The sequence below is a fragment of the Panthera tigris genome, chromosome E1, assembly GCF_018350195.1.
Source record: "Panthera tigris isolate Pti1 chromosome E1, P.tigris_Pti1_mat1.1, whole genome shotgun sequence".
NCBI classification, from domain to species: domain Eukaryota; kingdom Metazoa; phylum Chordata; class Mammalia; order Carnivora; family Felidae; genus Panthera; species Panthera tigris.
In genome coordinates, this window is record NC_056673.1 from 15249823 (window position 1) to 15277000 (window position 27178).

General features: G+C 37.9%; 1 protein-coding gene across 2 annotated transcripts in view; it reads left to right on the plus strand.

The window, feature by feature from the left end:
• YWHAE (tyrosine 3-monooxygenase/tryptophan 5-monooxygenase activation protein epsilon) overlaps nucleotides 1-22991 on the plus strand; it is a 54115-nt gene extending 31124 nt beyond the window's left edge. For both annotated transcript variants that reach the window (XM_042967086.1, XM_042967084.1), the window contains 5 exons: nucleotides 10292-10491; nucleotides 14209-14315; nucleotides 14976-15182; nucleotides 17299-17435; nucleotides 22040-22991. In XM_042967086.1, the coding sequence (XP_042823020.1) occupies nucleotides 10292-10491; nucleotides 14209-14315; nucleotides 14976-15182; nucleotides 17299-17435; nucleotides 22040-22092 (704 nt within the window). In that variant the 3' untranslated portion in view covers nucleotides 22093-22991. The remainder of the gene's footprint in view (nucleotides 1-10291; nucleotides 10492-14208; nucleotides 14316-14975; nucleotides 15183-17298; nucleotides 17436-22039) is intronic.
• The last annotated feature ends 4187 nt before the right edge of the window (nucleotides 22992-27178 follow it).

Genomic DNA, 27178 nt, shown 5'->3' on the forward strand with positions numbered 1-27178 from the left:
ATCATGTTTCTGTTGCTGGTGTTAAAAGGGTGAGGATGACACCAAGGTTTTCACGAGAGCTTCATTATAGTCATAATTTGCAAATTGGTACAAAGCGCTGGTTGTATAGAACACCTAGGGGTAGTAGGAAGTGCTTTTCTGACTCATGGCTACTACTCTCCCTTAATCTACTACCTTCAGGAATGGACAGATTCTGGAAGTTGAGGGGCTAAGAGGGAAGAGTTGGGGTCTTAAAAGTAAATAACATCTGCAACTCCATTATAAAAAGACAAGCCAATTAAAAGATTGGCAAAGCATCTGAATATTTTCCAGAGAAAGTACGCAGATGGCCAGTAAGCACATGAAAAGATGCTCAACATCATTAGCCATTAAAGAAATAAAAACCATGATGTGTACAACTTTGCCCACACTGAGGTAACTTTTTTTTTTAAAAGAAACTAACAAATATTGGTGAGAGTATGGAGGAATTAGAATCTTCCTATATTGCCAGTAGGAATGTAAAAATAGTGCAGCCCCTGGGAAAAAGTTTGGCAGTTCCTTCAGAAAGTTACTATGATGTCCCTGCAGTTCCACTGCTAGGTAATATAGGCAAGAGACCTGAAAGCATACTTCTGTGAATATTCATAGCAGCGTTAGTCATGGTGGCCAAAAAGTGAAAATTCAACTCACATGTCCACTAACTGGTAAATGTATAAATAAAATGTGGTATATCCATATAGTTTGTGAACTATATTGTTAGGTGCTGCATTCTGGGTGAACCCTGAGACATGCTAATTGAAAGAAGCCAGTTACAAAGACAACATATTACAAGCATACTTGGAGATATTGTGGATTTAGTTCCAGACTGCTGCAGTAAAGTGAACATCCCAATGAAGCGAATATCCTAATCAAGTCAGATGAATTTTTTGGTTTGCTAGTGCATATAAAAGTTATTTTTACAATATGCTGTAGTCCTTAAGTATGCAGTAGCATTATGTCAAAAAAAATTATATACCTTAGTTAAAAATACTTTACTGCTAAAAAATGCTGTGTCTGAACTTTCAGTGAGTCATCTTTTTGGTGCTGGAATGTCTTGCCTTGTTGATGGCTGCTAACGGATCAGGGTGGTGGTTGCTGAAGGTAGGGACGGTTGTGGCAGTGTCTTAAAAAAGACAACAGTGGGGCGCCTGGGTGGCTCAGTCGGTTAAGTGTCCGACTTCGGCTCAGGTCATGATCTCATAGTCTGTGAGTTCGAGCCCCGCGTCGGGCTCTGTGCTGACAGCTCAGAGCCTGGAGCCTGTTTCAGATTCTATGTCTCCCTCTCTCTGACCCTCCCCTGTTCATGCTCTGTCTCTCTCTGTCTCAAAAATAAACATTAAAAAAAAAAAAAAAAGACAACAGTGAGGTTTTCTGCATTGATTGATTTCCTTTCAGGAGCATGGGGTGCTGTTTGATAGCATTTTGCCCATGGTAGAATGTCTTTCAAAATTGGGAGTCAATGTCAAGCCTCTTAAATCCTGCTAATGCTTTATCAACTAAGTCTAAGTACTATTTTAAATGCTTTAATGTCATTTCAGAAGTCTTTTTTCCAATTAAAATTTTTTTCTTAAATTTACATCCAAGTTAGTTAGCATATAGTACAATACTGATTGCAGGAGTCAAATCCAGTGATTCATCCTCTTCATATAACATCGAGTGCTCATCCCAACAAGTGTCATGCTTAATGCCCCTTGCCCATTTAGCCCATACCCCCACCCACAACCCCTTCAGCAACCCTGTTTGTTCTCTATATTTAAGAGTATGTTATGTTTTGTTCCCCTCCCTGTTTTTATGGTTTTTTGCTTCCTTTCCATTATGTTCATCTGTTTTGTGTCTTAAATTCCAGATATGAGTGAAGTCCTATTTGTCTTTCTCTAATTTTGCTTAGCATGCTACACTCTAGTTCCATACATATTGTTTGAAATGGCAAGGTTTCATTCTTTTTGATTGCTGAGTAATAATACTCCATTGTGTGTGTGTGTGTGTGTGTGTGTGTGTGTGTGTGTGTGTGTGTGTGTGTGTATTTCACATCTTTATCCATTCCTCTGTCGATGGACATTTGGGCTCTTTCCATACTTTGGCTGTTGTGGATAACGCTGTTATAAACATTGGGGTGCATGTGCCCCTTTGAAACAGCATGCCTGTATCCTTTGGATAAATACGTAGTAGTGCAGTTGCTGGGTTGTAAGGTAGTTCTATTTTTAAATATTTTGAGGAAACTCCATACCGTTTTCCAGAGTGGCTGCACCAGTTTGCATCCCACTAACAGTGAAAAAGGGTGCTTTTTTTCTTCCACATCCTTGCCAACGTCTATTGTTGTCTGAGTTGTTAATTTGTAGCCATTCTGACAGGTGAGGTGGTATCTCATTGTGGTTTTGATTTGTATTTCCTTGATGATAAGTGATGTTGAGTATGTTTTCATGTGTCTGTTAGCCATCTGGATGTCTTCTTTGGGAGAAGTGTCTATTCATGTCTTTTGCCCATTTCTTCACTGGATTATTTGGTTTTTGGGTGTTGATTTTGATAAGTTCTTTATAGATTTTGGATTCATTTCAGCAGTCTTAACCAGAAGCAAATTCCATCTCAAAAAACCATTTTCTGGGGTGCCTGGGTGGCTCAGTCGGTTGAGTGTCCCAACTTTGGCTCAGGTCATGGTCTTGCAGTTCGTGTGTTTGAGCCCCGTATAAGGCTTGCGTTGGATTTTCTGTCCCCCTCCCTGCCCTTCCTCCACTCACACTCTCGCAAAGATAAATGAACATTAAAAAAAATAAACCATTTTCTTTGCTCCATTCATAAGAAGCAACCTAACTCCCTTATTTGTCAGTTTTATCAGGAGATTGCAGCAGTTGAGATTGCAGCAGTTGAGTCAACCTTCAGGCCTACTTTGTTATTTTATTATTTTAGTTGATTTATTTATTTTGAGAGAGGGAGAGAGCGTGCATGCGAGGGAGGGGCAGAGAGAGAGAATCCCAAACAGGCTCTGTACTGTCAGTTCAGAGCCTGATGCGGGGCTTGATCTCACGAACTGTGAGATCATGACCTGAACAGAAATCAAGAGAAATGAAGAGTTGGGCCTTTAACTGACTGAGCCCCTCCCTGTCAATCCTGTCAAACAGGAGCCCCTGTTATGTTATTTATTTTTTTTATTGGCTCTTAGAGTTTACACACAATGTTACATTAATTGCAGGTTTACAGCAGTGATTGAGCAACTGTATGGATTATACAATGCTCACCACAAGTGTAGCTACTTCTGTCACTATATAGCATTATCACAACACCACTGACTGTATTCCCTGTGCTGTACCTTTCATCCCTCTGACTTATTCCATAACTGGAAGCCCATACCTCCCACTCTCTTTCACACTTTTGTCCATCCCCTACCTCCCTTTCCTCTGGCAGCTACCAGTTCTCTGTACTTAGGGGTCTGTTCCTGCTTTTTTGTTTGTTCTTTTATTTTGTTCTTTAGATTTCATATATAGGTGAAATACAGTATTTGTCTTTCTCTGTCTTATTTCACTTGGCAGAATATCTTCTGTGTCCGTCCATATTATTGCAAATGATAAGAGGTCATTCTTTTTCGTGGCTGAGTAGTATTCCATGGAATGTCTGTGTACACACTATATCTTTATCCATTCATCTCTTGATCGACACTTAGATTGCTTCCATATCTTGGTTATTGTAAATAATACTGTGGTAAGTGGAGATGCATATATCTTTTCAAATTAGTGTTTTTATTTTCATTGAGTTAAATACTCAGTAGTGGAATTACTGGATCCTATGGTATTTCTATTTTTAATTTTTAAAAAATTTTTTAAGTTTATTTTTTTATTTTTGAGAGAGAGAGACGGAGCATGAGTGGGAGAAGAACAGAGAGAGAGAGAGAGAGACAGACAGACACAGACAGACAGAATCCGAAGCAGGCTCCAGGCTCTGTCAGCAGAGCCCGACGTGGGGCTTGAACCCATGAACTGTGCGATCATGACCCGAGCTGAAGTTGTCCAGCTCAACCGACGGAGCCACCCAGGCGCCCCGTCTATTTTTAATTTTTTGAGGAATCTCCATACTGTTTTCTACAGTGGCTGCACGAATTTACATTCCCACCAGTAGTGCATTAGGGTTCCTTTCTGTCCACATGTTCACCAACACTTCTTATTTTTTGTCTTTTTGACAGTAGCCATTCTGACAGGTGATACCTCATTTTGGTTTTGATTAAGTCCACTTTTTTTAAAGTTTATTTACGTAATGTCCACCCAACATGGGTCTTGAACTCATGATCCCAAGATCAAGAGTGGCATGCTGTACTGATTGAGCCAGCCAGGCACCCCTGAAATGTATTTCCTTTTTTTTTTTCTTTCTGAAATGTATTTGTTAATAATAGTGAAAGTTGAAATTATCCTTGATTCTTGGGATGCAGAATTGATATTGTGTTAGCAGGCATGTGAAAACCTTAATCTTGTCCATCTCCATCAGAGCTCTAGGGTGGCCAGGTCCATTGTCATTGAGCAGTAATATTTTGAAAAGGAATCTTTTTTCCTGAGCAGTAGGTCTCAATAGTAGGCTAAAAATAGTGAACTGTGTTGTAAACAGATGTGCTATCATTAGGCTTTTGTTCTCTTACACTGTACAGGCAGAGTAGATTTAGCGTAATTTTTTTGAAGATTATATTTTTAGTAATCTCTACAACCAGTGAGGGGCTTGAACTCAAACCCTGAGATCAAGAGTTGCATGCTGTACCGACTATGCTCGCCAGGCACCCAAATTTAGCATAATTCTTAAGGGCTGAGGATTTTCAGAATCGTCAGTGAATATTGGCTTCAACTTAAAATCACCAGCTGCTTTAGCCCTACCTAACATGAGAGTCACCCTATCCTTTGAAATTTTGAAACCAGGCATTGACTTCTCTTTAGCTGGGAAAATCTTAGATGGCATCTAATAATATAAAGCTGTTTTATCAACACTGAAAATCTGTTGAGTGTAGCCACCTTCATTAATTATGTTAGCTAGATCTGGATAACTTGTTGTAGCTTGTACCACAGCACTTGCTGCTTCACCTTGTTGTGGAGAGGACTTTCTTCCCTTAAACCTCATGAACCAACCTTTGCTGGCCTGACTTTTCTTCTGTAGTTTCTTCCCCTCTCTCAGCCTTCATATAATAGAAGAAAGTTAGGTCCTTGATCTGGATTAGGTTTTGGCTTAAGGGAATGTTGTGGCTAGTTTGATCTTCTATCCAGACCACTAAAACTTCTCTGTATCAGGGATAAGGCTGTTTTGCTTTCTTACTATTCATGTGTTAACTGGAGTAGTGCTTTTCATTTCAACTTCAAGAACTTTTTTGTATTCACAGTTTGGCAAATTGTTTGTCATAAGAGGCCTAGCTTTTGGCCTGCCTCAACTTTCACCATACCTTCCTTACTAAACTTAATCATTGCTAGCTTTTGATTTACAGTGAGAGTTGTGTGACTTCCTTTTACTTGAACACTTAGGGACCATTTTAGGGTTATTAACTGGCCTAATTTCAATATTGTAGTGTCTCAGAGAATAGAGAGGCTTGAGGAGAGAGAGAGGGAGAGATAGTGGAGTGTGGGGTGACAGGACATGGTACTGAAGATGAATAGCAGGTTGGTGGGATAGAACACATCATTTATTGTTTGCCATTTTATATGGGTGCGGTTTGTGGTGCCCCAAAACAATTGTTACATCAAAGATCACTGATTATAGATCGCCATAACAAATGTAATAATAATGAAAAATCAGTTTGAAATATTACGAGAATTATTGAAGTGTGACACAGAAACATGAACTGATGCTGTTGGAAATATGGTGCTGAGGACTTGCTTAGTACAAAGTGGCTACAAATCTTCAATTTGTAAACAATGCAGTTGTAAAACAAGGTATGCCTACATAACATGGTTGCATTTATATGGAATGTCCGGAATGGTAAATCCGTAGAGATGGAAAGGAGATTGGTGGTTACCTAGGGTTGAGAGAATTGGGGTGTATGTGGGGAGTGATGGCTAATGGGTATGGAGTGTTTCTTTTTCAGGTGAGATGAAACTGTTCTAAAACTGATTGTGGTCATCGTTGCAGCACTTTGTGAATATACTAAAAACCACTACATTGTGCATTTTATTTATTTTTAAAAGTTGTATTTTTTAAAAATTTACATCCAAATTAGTTAGCATATAGTACAACAATGATTCCAGGAATAGATTCCTTAGTGCCGCTTACCCATTTTAGCCCATCCCTCCTCCCACACCCCCTCTAGTAACCCTCTGTTTGTTCTCCATATTTATGAGTCTCTTATGTTTTGTTCTCCTCCCTGTTTTTATATTTTTGTTTTCCTTCCCTTATGTTCATCTGTTTTGAAGATTAAAAGTCCTCATATGGGTGAAGTCATAATGATATTTGTCTTTCTCTGACTAGTTTCACTTAGCCTAATACTTCCAGTTCCATCCACGTAGTTGCAGATGGTAAGATTTCATTCTTTTTGATTGCCAAGTAATACTCCATTGTGTGTATGTATACACACACACACACACACACACACACACACACACACACCCCACATCTTCTTTATCCATTCATCCACTGATGGACATTTGGGCTCTTTCCATACTTTGGCTATTGTTGATGGTGCTGCTATAAACATTGGGGTGCCTGTGTCCCTTTGAAACAGCACACCTGTATTCCTTGGATAAATACCTAGTAGCGCAATTGCTGGGTCGTAGGGTAGTTCTATTTTTAGTTTTTTGAGGCACCTTCATACTGTTTTCCAGAGTGGCTGCACCAGCTTGCATTCCCATACATTGTACATTTTAAATGAGTGAATCATATAGGTGAAGATCAATGAAGCTGTTGTTTAATAACACTGGGTAACTGCTGCTTCCGTAATTGTACCATAGTCTTTTGTGCATAGTTTGTGGCTTTCTAAAATGAAAGGAGTGATATACTTAATTGAATCGGATTGTAGACTATCACTGAGTCCTTTAATTCCATTTCCCTAGGGCCCTTGGGTGGCTCAGTTGGTTGAATGTTGGACTCTTGATTTTGGCTCAGGTTGTGATCAAGCTCTGCAACCGGCTCCATGCTGAGCCTTGATCCTGCTTGGGATTCTCTCTCTCCCCCTCTGCCTCTCTCCACTGTTCACTTTCTCCCTTTCTCTCAGAAAATTTAAAAAATTTTTAAAAATCTATTTCCCTCTTCTTACTGTAAAAATATTGTTAAAATGTTGAAAATTTTAAAGCATAGAAAGTGAAGGAAATGCAAATTATCTGGAACAGTACTCAGACCTATCATTGTTAAATTTTTGGTGGTATTTTGTGTATAGTTTTTCCACATAGTTGCAAAGTCCTACAATTTAAAATAATTGTCTTTTGGTGTGGCTAGATTAATTTTTAAATTGCTTTGTTGGGGCCAATATAGAAAACTAATTACTGATTCACTTCTGAGGAATGTTTAATTTGTTAGTTTTTTGAAAATAAACTTGTATGGAAGTGATGTTGAAATTACCCTCTGACTCCACTGGCCCTGAATTTAGCCCTTTTTTTCCCTAAATGTTTGTTTATTTTTGAGAGAGAGAGAGCGCGCGCGCGTGCTTGTACATGAGCGGGGGAGGGGCAGAGAGAGAGAGGGAGACACAAAAATGGAAACAGGCTCCAGGCTCTGAGCTGTCAGCACAGAGCCCAACGCTGTAACTCACAGACCACAAGATCATGACCTGAGCCGAAGTCAGACGCTCAACTGACTGAGCTACCCAGGCGCCCCCCCCCCCCTTTTTAATGACTGTAGTTAAAAAAAAAAAAAAATGTTCTGGGGCACTTGGCTGGCTCAGTCCTTATAGCATGTGACTCTTGATCTCAAGGTGGTGAGTTCAAGCCCTGTGTTGGGCATGGAGCCTACTGAATTTAAAAAAAAAAAAATGAATGCTTTCAGGCTTCCACAAATGAATTAATGGTTTTATTGTGCTCCCTACTATTTCTTTCATGCTTCAGAATTACATTAAAAAATTACTTAAAGTATAATTTATATATGATAAAATATACCCCTTTTACATATACAGTTGACTCTTGAACAACAACATGGGCTTGAACTGAGCAGGTCTACTTACGTGTGGATTTTTTTTTTCAATGAACCAGTACAGTACTGTGAATGTATTTTCTCTTATGGAATTTTCTTTATAACTTTTTCTCTAGCTTACTTTATTGTGGAATGCAGTATATAATAGATATAGCATACAGAAATATGTGTTAATTATCAGCAAGGCTTTTTGGTCAGCATTCGGCTATTAGTAAAGTTTTTGGGGAGCTACAAGGTATACTTGGATTTCTGACTGTGCTTGGTGCCCTACTCTTGTGTGATTCAAGGGTTTATATTGTACAATTTAGTGTTTAGATAAGTGTAACCACCACAGTGGAGCAATTTTCTTACTCCCCAAATTTCCTTTACACACAAGCCCGTCACTTCACCCCTATACCTTGGTATAACCACTTATTTGTTGTCTTTATAGTTTTGCAATTTCTGTGACTTGGCTTGAGTGAATTATATAGTCTTTTTTGGTCTGGCTTTTTTCAGTTAGAATGATTTTGTAATTCATCTATCTTGTGACTTTTTGTTTTAAAATTTGTTTTTGTACGGGTTGGGGAGAAGGAAGTGCATGTGCCCACATACGTGTGCGAGCAAGGAATGGGCAGAGGGAGAGAGAGAACCCCATGCAGGCTTCTTGTCAGTCCCAAGAACTGTGAGGTCATGACCCACGCCGAAATTAACAGACTTAAAAGGCTGAGCCACCCAGGCGCCCCCTACATGTTGTTATTTGTATCCGTAGTTTATTTTTTTATTCTTGAGTAGTACTCCATTGTATACTTAGACTTTTGGGTTGTTTTCACCTTAGCGTTTTGAATAAAGTTGCTGTGACCATTTATTTGTGTGAAGGTCTTTGTTAAGATACATTTTAATTTCTTTTGGGAAATCTCTAGTAGTGGAATTACTGAGTCTTAACAGGGTTTTCTAACTATAAGAACTACCAAACTTTTCAAAGACCTTACTATCTTAATGTTTCTATTAATTTTCTGGTCCTCCCTAAAGTGTAATTTTTTAAAACTTATTTTCCTGGGACAGCACATAATTTAACTGTTAAGGAGTGTTTCATAAAGTTACCATCTGTATCATATTTTAGAATATGCTTATGCTTAGAGTGTTAATGTATGCTAAGGGTATTTGTTAAAATGTAGATTCTTGGGGTCTTATGACCAAAGATTTTGAATCAGTAAAGAGCCACATGGTGATATGGCATTTAGTCTTTTCTATTTAAAAGCATAGTTTTAGTAAATGTATTTATTGGGTTAGTATTCATTGAGCTGTTTTTGGTTCTTTGCATTTCTCTGCATTGTTGTTCCCTGTGTTTTTCTTTAAACTTGGGGATCTCCTAAGGTTTATCTGGGCCCCTTTCTTAGCCCGCCACCTAGTGGTAACAAATAGGAACCATCAAAAGTTTTGCTAATGAATGTGTAGGAGATGGACAATTTCTTTCTAAAGGTGGAAGGATGGAAACATCCAAAGTTACGTTTGGTTTGTGTTTGTGATTTAACCAAATGCTCAAATGCGTATGTTTGCTATATGAATGAATATTCTTTTCTCCCATGACATTTTTTGAAATAGAATTTATTTGTAAGAAAAAATATTTTAGAGCCTGTAAATTAAAACAAATTTTCTTAATGCTTATTTTTGAGAGAGCACGCCCATGAGTGGGGGAGGGGCAGAGAGAGGGAGACATAATCTGAAGCAAGCTCCAGGTTCTGAGTTGTCAGAACAGAGCCTGATGTGGGGCTTGAACCCACAAGCTGTGAGTTCATCGTCTAAGCCAAAGTTGGGGGCTTGACCAACTGAGCCACCCAGGTACCCCTAGAGCCTACAGATTTTTAATCTTTGTCTTAAACTGCCAGCTCAATTATTTTTACTGGGAAATGGGCAGATGTGCTTTCCTAGTTCCCTTATTTAATGAGACAGATGCTTCTAAGCTGTATTGAGTTAGGTGGTATATGAGGTTTTGATTCCATAGATCTTTTATTACAGATTCTCTTGTTCTAGGCTCTTAGTGTACTTTCTTTTACATGATTTTTGGTTTTTTACTCCTTTCAGGTTTAATGATTCTAGTTATTTTTGTTAAAATTCTTACCTTTTTATACTAGTTTGACAGAAAAAAAGACCTATTGTGAAGGGATTTTGTATCAACAAAACTTACTTTGTAAGGTCTGATTTCACTTTTCCCTTATAGAAATGGTGGAATCGATGAAGAAAGTAGCAGGGATGGATGTGGAGTTGACAGTTGAAGAAAGAAACCTCCTATCTGTTGCATATAAAAATGTGATTGGAGCCAGAAGAGCTTCCTGGAGAATAATCAGCAGCATTGAACAGAAAGAAGAAAACAAGGGAGGAGAAGACAAACTAAAAATGATTCGGGAATACCGGCAAATGGTGAGATTATCATATCCTAGGCTTCTTTAAAGAAAGATGCCTCATGTTTTGGATATTTTATTTTAAAGCTCGGGGCATCTGGGTGACTCAGTCAGTTAAGCGTTCAATGTCATGCTCAGGTCATGATCTCATGGCTTGTGAGTTTGAACCCCACTTCGGGCTCTGTGTGCTGACAGCTCAGAGCCTGGAGCCTGCTTCGGATTCTGTCTCTGTTTTTCTTGCCCCTCCCCCGCTTGTGCTCTGTCTTTCAGAAATAAACATTAAAAAATTTAGTAAAATTTTATTTAAGTAGTCTCTAAACCCGGTGTGGGGCTTGAACTCATGATTCTGAGATTGTCACATACTCTTCCGACTGAGCCAGTCCGGCGTCCCAGGTTTTGAACATTTTATTTTATTAATTTTTTAAGAATTTTTAAAAAGTTCATTTATCTTGAGAGAGAGTGAGTGAGCATAAAAGCAGGGGAGGAACACAGAGAGAGAATCCCAAGCAGGCTCTGCATTTACAGTGCAGAGCCTGATAATGGGTCATGAACTCATGAACGGTGAGATCATCTCCTGAGCCAAAATCAAGAGTCAGACACTTAACTGACTGAGCCACCCAGGTGCCCCTGAACATTTTAGGTCACACTGTAGTACACATGTGTAATATAAATTTTATACTTGAATGGATTTGCATATTTTACTTAACCCAGATTATAGGTCATACAGTATTTCAGGACACAGGTGAAGAACTTTTCTCTGGAAGCTATAGAAGGTGCTCACTTTTGAGCACCAACAAGGAGAAACTAATTTAATCTTGTTTTTATTGTAGTTAACTGCAAAATACTTCATTGAGTGACTTGAAAGAACCATTCAGGACAATGTAACAAGTATTTTTGTGCCTCTTATGTGCTGCACAATTTGCTAGGTGCTATGGGTGTAAAGATGAGACAAATACAGGTTACTTTGCATATGGAGGTTCAGTCTAGTCATTGTTTTCTTAATTGAGTAGGAAATGTTAAAGGCATTGGACATTATTTCTTGAAGTTATTGTTTCATGTATTTTATATATAAATGGAATTTTTCATACTGTGAGTTTTGGTCAAAAAAGTACCATAGCCATTGATCTAGGTCAGTGGTTTTCAACCAGAGGTGATTCTACTGCTCAGAGGGCATTTGGCAATTTCTGAAGACATTTTTGGTTGTCACAACTTGGAGGGTGCTGTTGGCATCCAGTGGGTAGAGACAAGGATGCTGTTTGCTGAATACCCTGTGCATAGAACAGCCCCCTATAGCAAAGAATGATCTAGTCCAAAATGTCAGGCTACTATTGAGAAAGTGATTCTTGTGGAAGAGAAAGGCATATAAACACATTTTGAGTACAGCGAGGGAAATTACAGGAACACTCAAAAAGTAGCATGGGGAATGAATTTGGTAGGGAGAGGGAAAAGGGCAACTACATTTATTATCTCCACCTTTGTTGGACGCTGTTCTTGAGTGGGGAGATATTTATTAATACACATAATTGTGCAACATAGGGTATTTATTTAAATTACCCTGTAAAGAATAGGTATTAGTCTACTTTATAGATGGGAAGACTGAGGTTTTGAGTGACTTAAGAGGTGGTAAGCTGATATAGGGGCACGCCTGGGTGGCTAAGTCAGTTAAGCATCTGACTTCGGCCCAGGTCATGATCTCACAGTTCGTGAGTTCGAGCCCCGTGTCGGGCTCTGTGCTGACAGCTTGGAGCTTGGGGCCTGCTTCGGGTTCTGTGTCTCCCTCTCTCTCTGCCCCTCCCCAGCTCATGCTCTCACTCTGTCAAAAATAAATAAACTTAAAATAATTTTTAAAAACAGGTGGTAAGCTGATATCAGTGTGCCCATTAATGTCAAATATATTGCAACAAGAGTATGGATTGTCAGTAGAAAAGTTTGGTGTCTCAGAGGAATGATGAAATGAGAAAGTTAAGCTTAAGTGGCAGAATTCTGTGCTAAATTGTGGGATTTGGGCTAAGTAGGAAAGGAAGCAGGAAGCAAAGAGAGGGACTGATAAATTGGGGGAAGATGAAAGATTCAAGAGGCTGGAGGTCTTGATGTGTCTCTAATTAGGAATAACAGGAATAAAGAAGTAAGGAAGGAAGTTACAATGTAGTAGTGAAATAGCATTTAAGACTTCTTGGATAAAGCAGCTCAGTTAGAGATGTTGACAAATAGGTCATGGAGTTGAGATCAAGGAACTGTATTGAAAGGAACATGGGTGATAATACCTTGGTGTGATACCAGGAATTGGAGAGGTAGCCTGTGAATGTGGTTGGAAGGCCTGTAGAGATCCACTGATAACAGATACTGAAAAATTACGTCACAGAGGATGAGCTTCCAGAGAGGAGCTGTTTGGAGTAACAGCAGCCAGTCATACTGAGTTAGTGGGGAGCTAAGAGAATTCAGAAATTTTTTCTCTTAGAATAATTGCTACTTGAAAAGCCATGAGGGAGGTAGTTCATTCAGGAAAGAGCTAGTTTAATTTAGGATCTGGATGAGATTATAGGAGAAGAGAGAGTGGGAGGATTCTTTACAATGGAAAGGAGGTTCCAGAGGGCATAAGAAGAACTTGGAAAGGTTCACCAGTGTCACCATGAATTAATAGAAAATAGAGACTAAGATATATGTATGTTCATTTGGGATATTCATCTTTGGTATGATAAATTGAGATGAGTGGCAATATTTACTTTAGTATACAGAGTTTTAGTGCTATAATTTGGCTGTGGATCTCTGCCACTTATGGCTGTTGAGCACAGTAGTGGTTAGGAATGTGAGCACTGGAGGCCAGTTGCCTGGGATTGAATTTTTATTCCATCCCTTATAAACCATGACCTTAGGTTTTCTAGCCTGCTTGTGTTCACATCATAGCTCTGTCTCTTGTTTTAATGTTTGTTTATTTTTGAGAGAGAGACAGACAGCACAGGCAGGGGAAGGGCAGAGAGAAAGGGAGACACAAAATCTCAAGCAGGCTACATGCTCTGAGCTGTCAGTGCAGAGCTTGACACAGGGCTGGAACCCATGAACCTCCAGATCATGACCTGAGCCAAAGTTGTATGCTCAGTAGACTGAGCTCCCCCAGGTGCCTCAAGATTTTTATTTTTTATTTTATTTATTTATTTATTTTTTTTAATTTTTTTAAACGTTTTTTATTTATTTTTGAGACAGAGACAGAGCATGAATGGGGGAGGGGCAGAGAGAGAGGGAGACAAAGAATCGGAAGCAGGCTCCAGGCTCTGAGCCCTGAGCCATCAGCCCAGAGCCCGACGCGGGGCTTGAACCCACGGACCGCGAGATTGTGACCTGAGCTGAAGTCGGACGCTTAACCGACTGAGCCACCCAGGCACCCCAAGATTTTTATTTTTATGTAGTATCCATACCCAACCTGGGGCTTGAACTCACAAGCCGGAGATTGAGAGTCCCATGCTCCATGGTCTGTGTCAGCCAGGCACTCCTGCCCTTTTTTTTTTTTTTTTTTTTTTAAAAGCACTTAACAGCATGGAGAAAGAAAGAAGGTAATTTCTGTAACTTGGGAGATAACTTTTCTGTTTTTTTTTTTTTTTTTAATCAAGAGAGAGGAAGAAGGTTTGGAGAAAGATGTATATTCTGTTTACTATGGCTCTCTTCCTTAAAACCAGAGGGAGAATGTGTCATAATTTATGTAATCTCTTAGACTTAAACAATTTTTGACTTTTTTTTCCAGGTTGAGACTGAGCTAAAGTTAATCTGTTGTGACATTCTGGATGTACTGGACAAACACCTCATTCCAGCAGCTAACACTGGCGAGTCCAAGGTTTTCTATTATAAAATGTAGGTTCTATACTAGAAGGGAAAATGTGAGATTAAATGTTGGCTCCCTTAGAATTATCACTTTCTCTGTGTAGGTGTTCAACTTTAATAATAGCTTGTTAGAAGAATAGTTACACGGGAAGAATGATTTTCAAAACTTAATTTTTGAGTAATCGTTTGCAGATTCACTGCTAGTGAACAATTGTTGCGTTTAAGATGGTCAGACTACTGTGAAAGTACTAGGTTTTATTTTACCTGTTTGCATTTTTGTGTGGAATTAGCCCCCAGCTGTATAGTAATACATTATTACATAGCTCAATTTTAACATTTTATGTACAAGTTTTATTTCATGATTAACAAACTGTCATGCCATTTTTTGGGGAACCACTTCTCATTTTTAATTCTAGTCATTGACAAATTTGTTCATTTTTGAGGCTTTTCAGTTGATTTCTCTAGTGTTTTGCTTCTGTTTGGTAATATGAACTCTGAGGGGGAAAACTAGATAGACTAGTCAGTCTTTCCTGAAAGAGACTTTGTGAAATTACTGAAGTATACTTGTTAATTATTGATATATTTTTGTCACATACTTCATTTTATAGAATATAGAAAAATTGTAACAGTCTACTTTCATTTAAAAAGCATTTTTCTTAATTCTATTTGTTTTATTTTGTTTTGTTTTAGGAAAGGGGACTACCACAGGTATCTGGCTGAATTTGCCACAGGAAATGACAGGAAGGAGGCTGCGGAGAACAGCCTAGTGGCTTATAAAGCTGCTAGTGATATTGCAATGACAGAACTTCCACCGACGCATCCTATTCGCTTAGGTCTTGCTCTCAATTTCTCCGTATTCTACTATGAAATTCTTAATTCCCCTGACCGTGCCTGCAGGTAAGTTATGGAAGAGAAACAAAAGCTCTCACTATGAAAGTGAAAAAGTTACAAAGGACAATTGTTTCTGTTTTGTTTCCTGGGACTGCCTTTGTATCCTTGGCCATGTACTAAAGAATTCTTTTGGCTCTTAATGAAACTGCTTTGGATGATTTAGGACAGACCTTACCTAGTTTGCTAGGATAGCAGTTTTGGATGTTGATGTGGAAATATTTTGTTGATAGGTTGAAAAAATTTTTTAACTTGTTAGTGATAGAGTGAAATGAGAGGAGTTGTAGTAGAGTTATTTTAATGTTTTTATTAGCTGTTAGTCCTTGTAGGCATGCTTTTTAATATAGGTATGCTCTTAGTTGTACATATTTTGTAATTTCTATTTTAATATGAACAGTTCTCCAGCTTTGTATGTTAACAATTCGCCCATTTGTATTTCAGATTGTTCCCAATTTTTTCCCTAAATTTATTTACTTATTTTGAGAGAGACAGAGGGCGAGTGGGGTAGGGGCAAGGGGAAGAGAGAGAATCCTAAGCAGGCTCCACACTGTGAGTGTGGGAGCAGAGCCTGATGTGGGGCTCAAACTCATGTACTGTAGGATCACGATCTGAACCGAAACCAAGAGTCAGATGCTCAACCAACTGAGCCGCCCAGGCGCCCCGCAATTTTTGAAACAGATAGAAATTTAAAGGATATCTTTATGTACGTGGCTTTTTACTTGTAAAAATTACTACAAAATACAACATGAAGGTTATCATTCTAACCATTTTGTTGTATAATTGGATGGCATTAAGTACACCTACAGTATTGTGTAACTGTCACTACTGTTTCTAAAACTTCATCACTAGAAACAAACTCTAACCACTAATTCTCCATATCCCCCCCACTATTGCCCCTTCACAGTGTCTGCTCTCTGTCTTTGTGAATTTGCCTATTTTAGGTACCTCATAATTGGAATAATGTATTTGTTGTTTGTAACTTAGAGTATTCTTGAGTATATAGGAATCAGATAGATATTCCATGAGAGATTTTCCTGATGGGAGGTAGATTCATTTAAATGCAAACCGTTATTTATTCATCTAAAAGCATTCTAAATGCCTAGTTGAATTTGTCCAAACATATACAGGTTTTAATGAAGAAGTTATAGCTATCTGTCAGCTAATAGTATTGTGCTCTTTCATTGTTACTCTCTAGTTTAGGCTGTCCCACACATCACTTTGATTTAAGTCTTATCCATGTCTTTGCTATACGCATTTGCTTTAGTCTTAAGCGTGCCATTCATGCTCTTTTCCTACTTTGAAGATGAGTTCAGATTTGTCTTCCCATCCCCATTTCCTCATCCTCTAGGGTTTCCGAAGCACTTTCTCCAGAGTAGCATACTTCTTTTATAATAGTTTTATGTGTCAGTCCTCTATTCCTAGATGTTTTAAGTTCATTGTGGACTGAGATCGTCTTTTTCTTCAGTTTCTCCACCAGTGTCCTGCTTTACTTGGTGCTCATTATATACCATACTCAGTAAATGTTGATTTTATTTCTTTTAAATTGCAGCAGATGGCTTATATGATCACATTTCTGTGGGTTCTATACTGCCCCCCCCCGCTTCTATTAACATTAAATTCTATTGAAATTAAACTGAGATACTGTCTAAGTGAGTTGTTGACTAGAACTTGGTAATACCTTTATATTGCATGTATTTTGGCGGTGGTTTAGGATAGAATTTGGTTTGTGTATTCTGTTTACTGATAGGCTTGTTAAGCATAGTAGGAAGCAGTGCTCCAGGGGCATGTGGTTGGCTCGGCTGGTAGAGAAGATGACTCTTGATCTCAGGGTCATGAGCTTGAGCCCCACATTGAGGGGAGAGTATGTTTAAAAAAAAAAAAAATAAATAAGTAGTGCTCCAAAAAGTTTACTACCTCCAAATTTGCTACATTACAAAATAAAATAGAAAGTTAATTTTTATCAGTTACACTTGCTTTTCTTTTATTTTGGTATTTAAACCCAAGTTACTCAGTGTCACTATTACATACTGTGGGATAACTAAAGAAAAAGATTGATTTCTAACATGTTATTTCTAATTCTGTTTTTGGGCTTATTTTTGTAATACATTTATGTAAATGCTTTTAGGTTGGCAAAAGCAGCTTTTGATGATGCAATTGCAGAACTGGATACGCTGAGTGAAGAAAGCTATAAGGACTCTACACTTATCATGCAGTTGTTACGTGATAATCTGACACTATGGACTTCAGACATGCAGGGTGATGGTAAGGAAACTTGGAAGTTAATGAATGCATCTTTTTGAGTTGTTGGGTCTTTTTACTCTTAGACATTTCTTGGCATTTTTTCACATTAAGCTGCAATTTAGACTCAGCCTATCGTCCACAAAGTATCAAATTTTAATTATTGCCTTTACAGCAAACGATCTCAAAAGTACAGTTTTCCGTTTTGGGCTGTATGATAATGTAAAAGACTTGTTTGGAAAAGGGGATCTTTTTTTGTATTCGAAGATTTAAAAATTTTGCCTCTAATGTTCGGTAACTTCTCTCACTGTTGTGGAAGATTGAGGGAGGAAGCAGTTCATTTTATCTTCCTCAGATTCAATTTTAGAGATCGAAGATAATTGTATTTGAATGTCCTGATCACTACTTTGGCCGACTGGTATCCTCAGGTTAAAACTGGATGGTGTCAGTAAATATTTATGAAGCGTCTTCTCTGTGTGGAAATCTTTTATCTAAAGAAGATTTTCTAGAGCAAATGGAACGTCCTGTCTTGCCATTAGTCCTTATTTAAGATGTCTGGTTTTAGTTTTCAGTTCTAAATAGTATTTTACAAAACTTACTTTTGTGATTGGGCCAGGGGGTTAAAATTCTAAATGCCAAAATTTGTCATAATTGTTGATTTTAAAGGAGATTTTGTTGTGCTTATTCCAGAGAATCCATTTTATCCATGATAGATCACTGAAGAGTCAGGGGGAGGAGGGCACAGGGTGCAAAAACCAGTGTGACATGACCATTTTATGAGATAGCTTTACAGTTGGTGGTGGTATGGGGAAAAGAAAGTTTGTCAATATCAACTGCAGATCCTATAAGAGTATATTACCAAAATGAAACATACAGGTTGCATTGCTTGAGGCTAACTGTAGTCTGTTGGTCACACCAGCATGCTGTACTGTCTTTGGAAGCATTATATTTCTTTAAAAGTGCCTCTGAAAATGGGTTTTCGTTTTAAATGTCCTTACTATGGAAGGATAGAGTGAGATTTTAGACTTACCTTAGGTACTAAAGTGAGAATTAGGTGACTCAGCTTTAAAGCTCACTAGGTCTGTGAAATATTTAGATATTTGATTAGGGTTGGCTTGAGATGTGTGGCACGTGTGACCTGCTTGCACACTTTTCCAGCAAAGCCAGACAGTGCCACAGATTACTTTTTAACACAGCACTTCAGGCAACTGCTACCAGTCTTTGGGTCTCAAAACCAATTTACCATCTCTGAACTAATGACTTGAGGTTCCTTCCAGCTTTAAAATTCTGTTGTATTCTAAACAATAACTACTCAGAAGAATGGCCAAACAGCTGTGGACTCTTCATAGTCACCCTCAGCTCAGAGAAGACTAGTATCTGTTTGAGGGGATAAAAGGAAACGTGGAGAGTTTGGTAAGCGGTGTTGACCCAAGTAAGGTATACACCTCTGGGGACATTTTTCTGAGGGTGAAAATAACAAACAAGGTGACCTGGGTTGAAACATTGCTTTTTAAAAGACATTTTATGCCAGCTTTTATAACTAAGCTTGCTAGATTACAAAATTAAACAGAAATAAAGTTTTATATTTTCTCTAAAAAAATTTTTTTTTTAAGTTTAATTACTTTGAGAGAGGGCGAGAGAGAGCACAGCAGGGGAGAGGGAGAGAGAATCCCAAGCAGGATCTACACTTGAACCCACAAACCATGAGATCATGACCTGAGCCAAAACCGAGAGTCGAATACTTAACCAACTGAGCCATCCAAGCTCCCCTGAACTTTATATTTTCTAGTACTACTGTTCTTTATCATTGATAACCAGTAATTGATAAATCAAAGTAAACTATGTTTTCCCATTCTGTTTTTATATAAAACCAAAGATACTCTCTTCCTTGGTTATCAGGCATTTTATGAAATAGATCACTTTTTACAATAGGATATTTTCTTGAAACTACTTACTTTTCATAGTTGCAAAGGTTCTTTGTACAGAGATGTTTTATTACATTTCAGCATAGATTTCTCTTTAATCCTAAAACAGGTTTATGTATATCTTAGTTAAATCCAGTTGCTTCAATTCTTACCACTTTGTAAACTGAATAATTGATTAAATTTGGTTGTGACAGACTAATTTACATTTAAGAGATTTCATTTAATTTTCATTAAAGACAGTATTTGAAATGATGAAACTTGCTAGTTTAACAGCAAAAAATTCTAGTAGTCTCGTGACATTTTTAGTAAAATTAACAAATTATCTGAATTTACAAATTGTTGTGGGTACTAGTAATTTATTTGCCATTTTCCTAAAAGGTATAGTATTACATGTTTTATTAAATTGGTTTTGTGACTTAATCCATGCAGAATTGCAGTCATGGAATTGGCAGTTTTCTAGGATGTTGGATTTAGCGGACCATCAGTTAGTTTTCTCCTTTTTAATTTTTTTATGAAGGAAGAAATGTATGTGTTTCACAAGCTTTTATTGAGACGCTTTTATACTTTCTTAACTGCAGAATATGTTAACTTCTGTGTTGGAACATCTTTGTAAACAGACCACTTTTTCTCATTAAGTCCTTTTAATCTATGTTCAGAGGACGTTTCATACACAAGTCTATAGAAAAAATGTGTGTTCTCTGCCTTATTCCTGTCTTCCCTCAAAATCAAGAAACAATGGGCAAAGAAATACATACCCAAAGAAACATTTTTTCCTCTTCTGTATACCTTTTAAGAGGATATTGTTTCATCCTTTTAAAGGTAAAAGGAACAGATAACTTTGTAGAATGAAGTTTATACAAAGTAAAAAGACCAAAATCTGATTCCCCTAAATCATTGATGTTTTCTTTTGTCCTGCTGTCTTGGTTTATTTTTCTTGTAATGTTGCTTTCATATGATTGTTCTCCCTCCCTTTCTCCTTACAATATAGATTCCTAAAGGAAAATCCAACTCTTCCTTTCCTAAAAACTCTACTTTGTAAGTCATTATCATGGCACAGCAAATTCTGCTTTTTAGTTTTGGTTCTTCACTAATCATGCCTGCATATATTATCATCCTTTTGCTTACAAAACTGCCTGTTCTACATTCTAGGATGTGAAATCTTCTAAGACATTTATGATCTGCTACCCTTGTCTACCTCTGGTTGGGTGTGACTCACCTGACAATATTCTATGCCAAAGTTACTTGGAACTCTTGGCAAATCTAATGGTTGCTTATAAGTGAATTAGAGTGTGTTCTGTTGTTGTATGTTAACCATATTTTGGCAGTGTATTGCTGTTAAAAATGAGCGTGAATGTTCCTATCATTTCTAAGTTTGAATACATTGTTTTGGGAACGATTGATTGGGTGGTCCATCATTTCTTTCCTTGGTAAATGTTTTTTTGTCTTTGCATGTCCATTTTCTATATGAGTCAAAAATCTTTATGTACCTTAAGTACTTTTTAAGAGTCACATATCAGTATCAAACATTTCTGTTAGAGAAGAAAATTGTAAATGTTCTAAAACTACATTCACCTAATCCTTGTTGCCATGACAGCATTTATTGTTTATCATATCAAGGGCTGTTTAAAAACACTCTTCAGGGTAAATGCTTCATGTTGGTAGTCAGCCGGTCTTAGTGTCGTTTATCCATCCTGACTAATTTAGCAAGCAATGGGAATGGATGGATTGTCTGAACTGGAATGATTATTGGATTAGTTAATTGGTATTTATTTTTTCCTGTTGAAATTTGATTCAAACTAGTAACTACATAGGAATTGTAGTGGTTTGTTAAAGCACAAAAGAATGTAACTTTTACCTGTTTTATTATTATTATTATTATTATTTTATTTTAGCAAAAACTTGCATGTTCTCTTTAGTATGGCTGTGACTTATTTAATGCTTATTAATAGGTAGATGATTCTCCAGTGAATAGGCTGGCTTTTTATTGCATGTCATAGTGCAGTTGAAACTCCCGAGGCCGATCATCATGTTTTAAGGGAAGAGAAAAATGGCATGAGAGAACTGGTCCAAATGCCCTTCTTTAATAACCTCAGTGGTCTGGTTTACTTTGAGCATGCTGTTTCACTTTGGAGTAAGGAATTTGGTTTATGGTTTGGTGTGACTGGCTAAGATACAAAATGTAAGATACCTTAAAAAGCAAAACTCTCCCTCTAAAACTATAGACCTCCTTTGGAGCATTTTACTGCTCAGTTCTCTTTATTGAAGCATTTCTCATGGAGCTTGTGGGTAGATTTTACAAAACAAAAAACAAAAAAACCAACAACTATAAAGTACTGTTGAGTCTCTTGAAGAGGTGAGGTTATTGAGAAAGAGTATTTTGACCCAAGATATACATGAAAGCTTGAAAATCATTTAATAGTTATGGTTACCTTGGCTGTCTACTTTCAAGAGCTTATTTTAGCATAAAACTAGTTTTACTGTGCGCATCAGTTTTTTCATCCTGTTTACCATTCAGGACCATGGTCCAGCAGCACCTCTTGGCTTAGGCGTCTCAGGTGTTAAGGGTGGTAGAAGTCCTTTGCCTGTCTGTGGTTAATACCAGTTGTAGCAAATAGAAGGAGTCTTTATGCTTGGAATGATGCCTTTGTGACCACAACAGCCTGACTAGTCAGTATGCAATAATTAACTCATTCTTCTTTGTAGGTGAAGAGCAGAATAAAGAAGCGCTGCAGGATGTGGAAGATGAAAATCAGTGAGACATAAAAGCCAACAAGAGAAACCATCTCTGACCACCCCATTCCTTCCCATCCCACCCCCATTGGAAATTCCCCCATTGTCACTGAGAACCACCAAATCTGACTTTTACATTTGGTCTCAGAATTTAGGTTCCTGCCCTGTTGGTTATTATTTTTTTTTTTTAAACCGTTTTCAAAAGTTCTTAAAGGCAAGAGTGAATTTCTGTGGATTTTACTGGTCCCAGCTTTTAGGTTCTTTAAGACACTAACAGGACTGCATAGAGGCTTTTTCAGCATTACTGTATTGTCTCCTGCCAGGTGGGGCAAGATCACCATTAGAAATGGAAATGATATTTGAAAGCTATTAGACTTCTAGGTGACGCGAGCATCTAAGAGAGAGGTTAATCACACTATGAGGCATTGTGGTATTATTTTTCCTTTTTCTAATTGTTTAAATTGAATTTTATACCAATGTTTAAAATTAATTGGGTGTTAGCTTGAGGTGGTTAAAAGTTGTTCGGAGAGTTGTAATGGTTTTGCTGTAAAAAGTGTTTCAAACTCTGCTGAAATGTTGCTGAAAAGCATGGTGCTGGTAACAGTTCAACAATCCGTGGCTGCTCATTCTTGCCTACTTTTACTCTCCCTCTAAAGCAGGTTAGCATTGAAGGTGGTATGGAAAAGCCTGCATGCGTGTTCAATTCTTTGTTTCTTCTCCTTCCCTCTCCCCCCCGGGCCCCCCCTTCCCTACTTCGCTCGCTCAACCTCTTTTGTTCAGTATGTGTAACTTGAAGCTAATTTGTACTACTGGATATCTGACTGGAGCCACAGATACAGAATCTGTATTGTTCTTACTGAAACACAGCATGGAATTAACATTAAACTTAAATAAAACAAACCTAAATTAAAAATGCCAAATATTATTGCGCCTCCATCCTTTATCTTTCTAAAATAAAATCTCTAGTCCAAACACATTGACAGTATTGTTTTCCTGAATGTGGAAAGATCTCCCCTCCCTTTTCTTTGTAAATCACTTGTCTGTTTCCCCAAAGATGATGTGTATTTTTAGAAAAAGAATTTTTTTTTACTTGTAACCTGGTTGTGAAGAACACTAAGAAACACCAAGTCACTTCATTACTGTCCTCTCAACCAGGTAGTAACACGGTATTTATTTTAATCATAAAAGTACAAATTCATACTTAAGGTATAATTATGGATCATTTTCTAGCATGGAATTTTGGGTTCTACAACTAAATAAGGCTGAATGTGTCCTTAATAAACCTCCTTACTTAGTCTGAAGTAAAATTACCTTAGCCCCCACTACCACTCCAAAGGTCAGTGGCAGAAGCAGAAAAGAATACTTTCATTCTCAGTAGTACATGTACACGTGGTAAAACTCTGTAGCCGTTCCCCTTACTAGAGACAGTGTTAAGTAGTTTTTTTCGAAAAATAGTCTAATCGCTTCTCGGCCTTTTGGCTAAGATCAAGTGCGAAAAATAGTCTATACAGCGTGGATAGGTATTTAGCTAATACAGATCATTCTGTATTCCGCATTTAGATCTAATTTGAATGACAGTGTAACATGGATGTACTCCTGATCTTTTCTTTTCTTAACTAGTTGACCCCCTTTGGACATTCAGATTGTTTCCAGCATTGCTATTATAAATGGTGCTGCATTAAATATCCTTGTAACTGCACTTAAATATTTGCATGTGTATTTGTATGATACATTTCTAGGTTTCCTGTGTCCGAGAACATTAACTTTTCACCTGGTAAATATTGTCCATTTCCCTCCAGAAGGGGTCGTTCCACTTTATAGCCCCCCTCTTCCCCATCAGCAGTATAAGAATATCCGCTCCATCATCACACTTGATTTGTTGCTACTAAATGAGGTGTTGACACAACAAGTGTATATATCCTAGCTTCTCGGTAGAGAAGACTTAGGAAATTAACAGGATAGTGATGTGTCTTAGTAGTTTTTATCTTATGAAAATATATGTGTATGCCCATAATTAGAATAAGTAATTAAGATTTTTGTGTTAATGCTCCTCCATTAGATAGTTGGAGACATTTGGGGTTACGTCCAAGAGATTTTCAGGTTGATTTTTTTTTTTTTCCAGCGGCAAAGTGGCCAAATGCCTGCTGCATCTAGATCAAAACTGAAGGAATTCATAAAATTGTATTACACATTTTTAAAAAAAGTTTTTTAATGTTTATTTTTGAGAGAGAGAGAGAGAGAGAGAAGGAGACAATCTGAAGCAGGCTCCAGGCTCTGTCAGCACAGAACCTGACGCAGGGCTCAAACTCACGAACTGTGAGATCATGACCTGAGCTGAAGTTGGATGCTTAACCGACTGAACCACCCAGGCACCCCTCTATTACACATTGTTAAAGATAATGGCATTCAGCATTTTGTAGTCTGTTCCCATACTAAACACGAATGCACAAATGCCTGGATTTGAGTCAAACACATAGGTAATATTTTACAACATGGCATGGTTTGTGGAGGTGATGTTTGTCAACTTAGATCAATCATCACATGAGTTTGTTTAGTTAAAAGGGTTCTCTAGTTGGTTCTGTGGATGGACTTCATTATATAATTTAGTCCACAAACTTAGGATGCCAGGAGCATGCTCAAGAATGTGGTGATCTTGATACGGAGAGAAAAACCAATGAAGGCGCTTGGGAAGGATTGTGGTGATGGGTACAGGTCTTTGGATCTCTGTCAGAAGTTGGAAGACAGGGAAGACTGCAGAAAGGGGACAGCCCTTGTAAGGACAGTATCGCTTCCCCTTTGTGGTCTGGAAAGGTGGAGTTGTTTCAGCTCTTGGTTGAATGCTCTGAGGATCAATTGGTTTCAAGAGAAACTTGAGTTACCATTACAATTGAAGTGCAATTTGTTTCAATTATAATTCTTGGTGCTTTGCTTTGAAAAAAGATGTTTTAAACCCAAAGTGGTTTTTTTTTTTGTTTGTTTTTTTGTTTTTTTTAATATGTGTCTATATCCATGCTTGGGTTTGAAAAAGATGTTTTAAACCCAAAGCTTTTTTAAAGTGTTGGGAGCACCAATGAATGTATCTGTGCTTGGGTTCTGGAACCGATGGCCAGAAAAGCAAATCCTCCAGAGTTATATTTTGCTTCTAGGAAGATAAGCATGAATTTTAAGTGAGATCATAGTAAGGGGAAGGTAATGGGATAAATGTAAAAACATCTAACTTGGCTTCTGCCTCAGACAAATGCCACTTTGAGAGCTATTAATAAGGAAGACCCCAAGTTGGCTGCTATACTAATGATTGTAGTAGGACTGTAGGAGCTGGAGCATGCTGAAAAATGGCGTTTCATTTATTTTTTATTTTGGAGAGGGAGAGAGAAAGGAGGAGCATGAGCTGGGGAGGGGCAGAGAGGAGACACAGAATCTGAAGCAGGCTGTAGACTCTGAGCTGACAGCAAGAGCCCATTGTGGGGCTTGAACTCCTGAACTGTGAGATCATGACCTGAGCTGAAGTCGGGTGCTTTTAGCCAACTAAGCCACCCAGGCGCCCTGAAAAATGGCATTTTAAAGGTGAATCTTGCTTTGGGAAATGGTAATTATTAACCCTGTCTTGCTATATATATGTCATTTGAGGTACTAATCTTGTAGTTGGTACATAATATGTAGTTAGTGTTTAGTATTGGCCATATGCAGGCACTGTGCTCATTATTAAACAGTGTCTGTGATCTAGCACATAAATACTCAATAGTTTGGTGAGTTGTCACCTGCGTTTTGCAAATAGTAAACCAGGGAAAAGTTGAACTTGCCCAAAGCCACACAGCTAACTGTATTCAAACAGGATTAATAGTTAGGTCTGTATGACTACAGAGGCTGTGTTCTTAACCATTAAGCCATTCTATCTTTTTGCTCTTTATCAAAACTCTTAATGTTTTATTGAAATACTGTGTTTTCTCTATTTTACAGTGATCATTTAAAAAATACATTTTAACCTTCCTGAGATCATTTGTTTTTCAGTTGATAAACGCCTTTCAAAAGCTGTAATATATAAAGAGGTGAGCCCTGTGCTGTCTCAGTTACTACTTTAGGGAAGACCCTGGGTTGGCACTCTTGTATGATCAGCTGACTGTGCCAGGTTGTAGGTACAGGCCTGCTATGTATAAGGGAGGGCTGAAAACTGTTACTCTTAAATAAAAGTGCCTTGCTCTTTGGACATTTACTTTCTTTCATAATTGAAGTAATGTGTACTTGTACAACCCAGGCAGTATGAATCCTGTTCGGGGGCTACTTTCTTCTAAAGCTGCCATTGACCATGCTTCCAGTTGTGTTGAAACTCTTGGCAGTCCTGCTTCCACCCTATATTGCTTGTTTCTAGGTCTTTCACAAAGACCCTTTTTTTGCTATTTAAAATTCTGGTGCTTACAGGTTTGGGATAGGGCTTATTTCAGAACCTAAGTCTTCCTTCCCATTAATAGCACATTTGTAGCCTTGATAACAGGTCTTAGCAACTGCTGAGCCCCCTCAGCATTTGCTTTTGATGGAATTCTAGGAAGAAACAACTTTAAGAGCATCCCTCCCCACCGCCCCCAACCTTGTTCCTCTTTAAAATGTTAGTCAAAACATGTAAGAGATGCTAATTTTCCTTTGGTAAAGATTATAATTGACAAAGATGATTAGATTTCTAGAATAATCTATATGTAAATTGTATGTAGAGAAACATTCTCCTATACTGTCGGCATTCTTTTAAAGCAAATTTCATATTCAAGTATAAAGAAAATAGATCAAAAGCCTACAGCTTAATGAATTTCCACAAAGGGAATACACTGTTTAACCATCACTCGCATCAAGAAATAGAACAAAACCAGCATCCTGGAAGACTCCCTCATGCCCCCTTCTCAGTCATATAGTTCCCCCCTTACTCCAAGTGAAACCAGTGTCTTGATCATAGCCTTTGTTTGGTTTTGCCTGTTTTTGAACTTGATGTAAATGGAATCATACAGCATTTTTCCCCCTCTCAACATTCTGTGAGATTACTCCATGTAATAATAGTAATATAATATCCTGAATAATAGTGTTTTCTGTTGTATTAGTATACCATTATGTATTTTATGGATGGACATT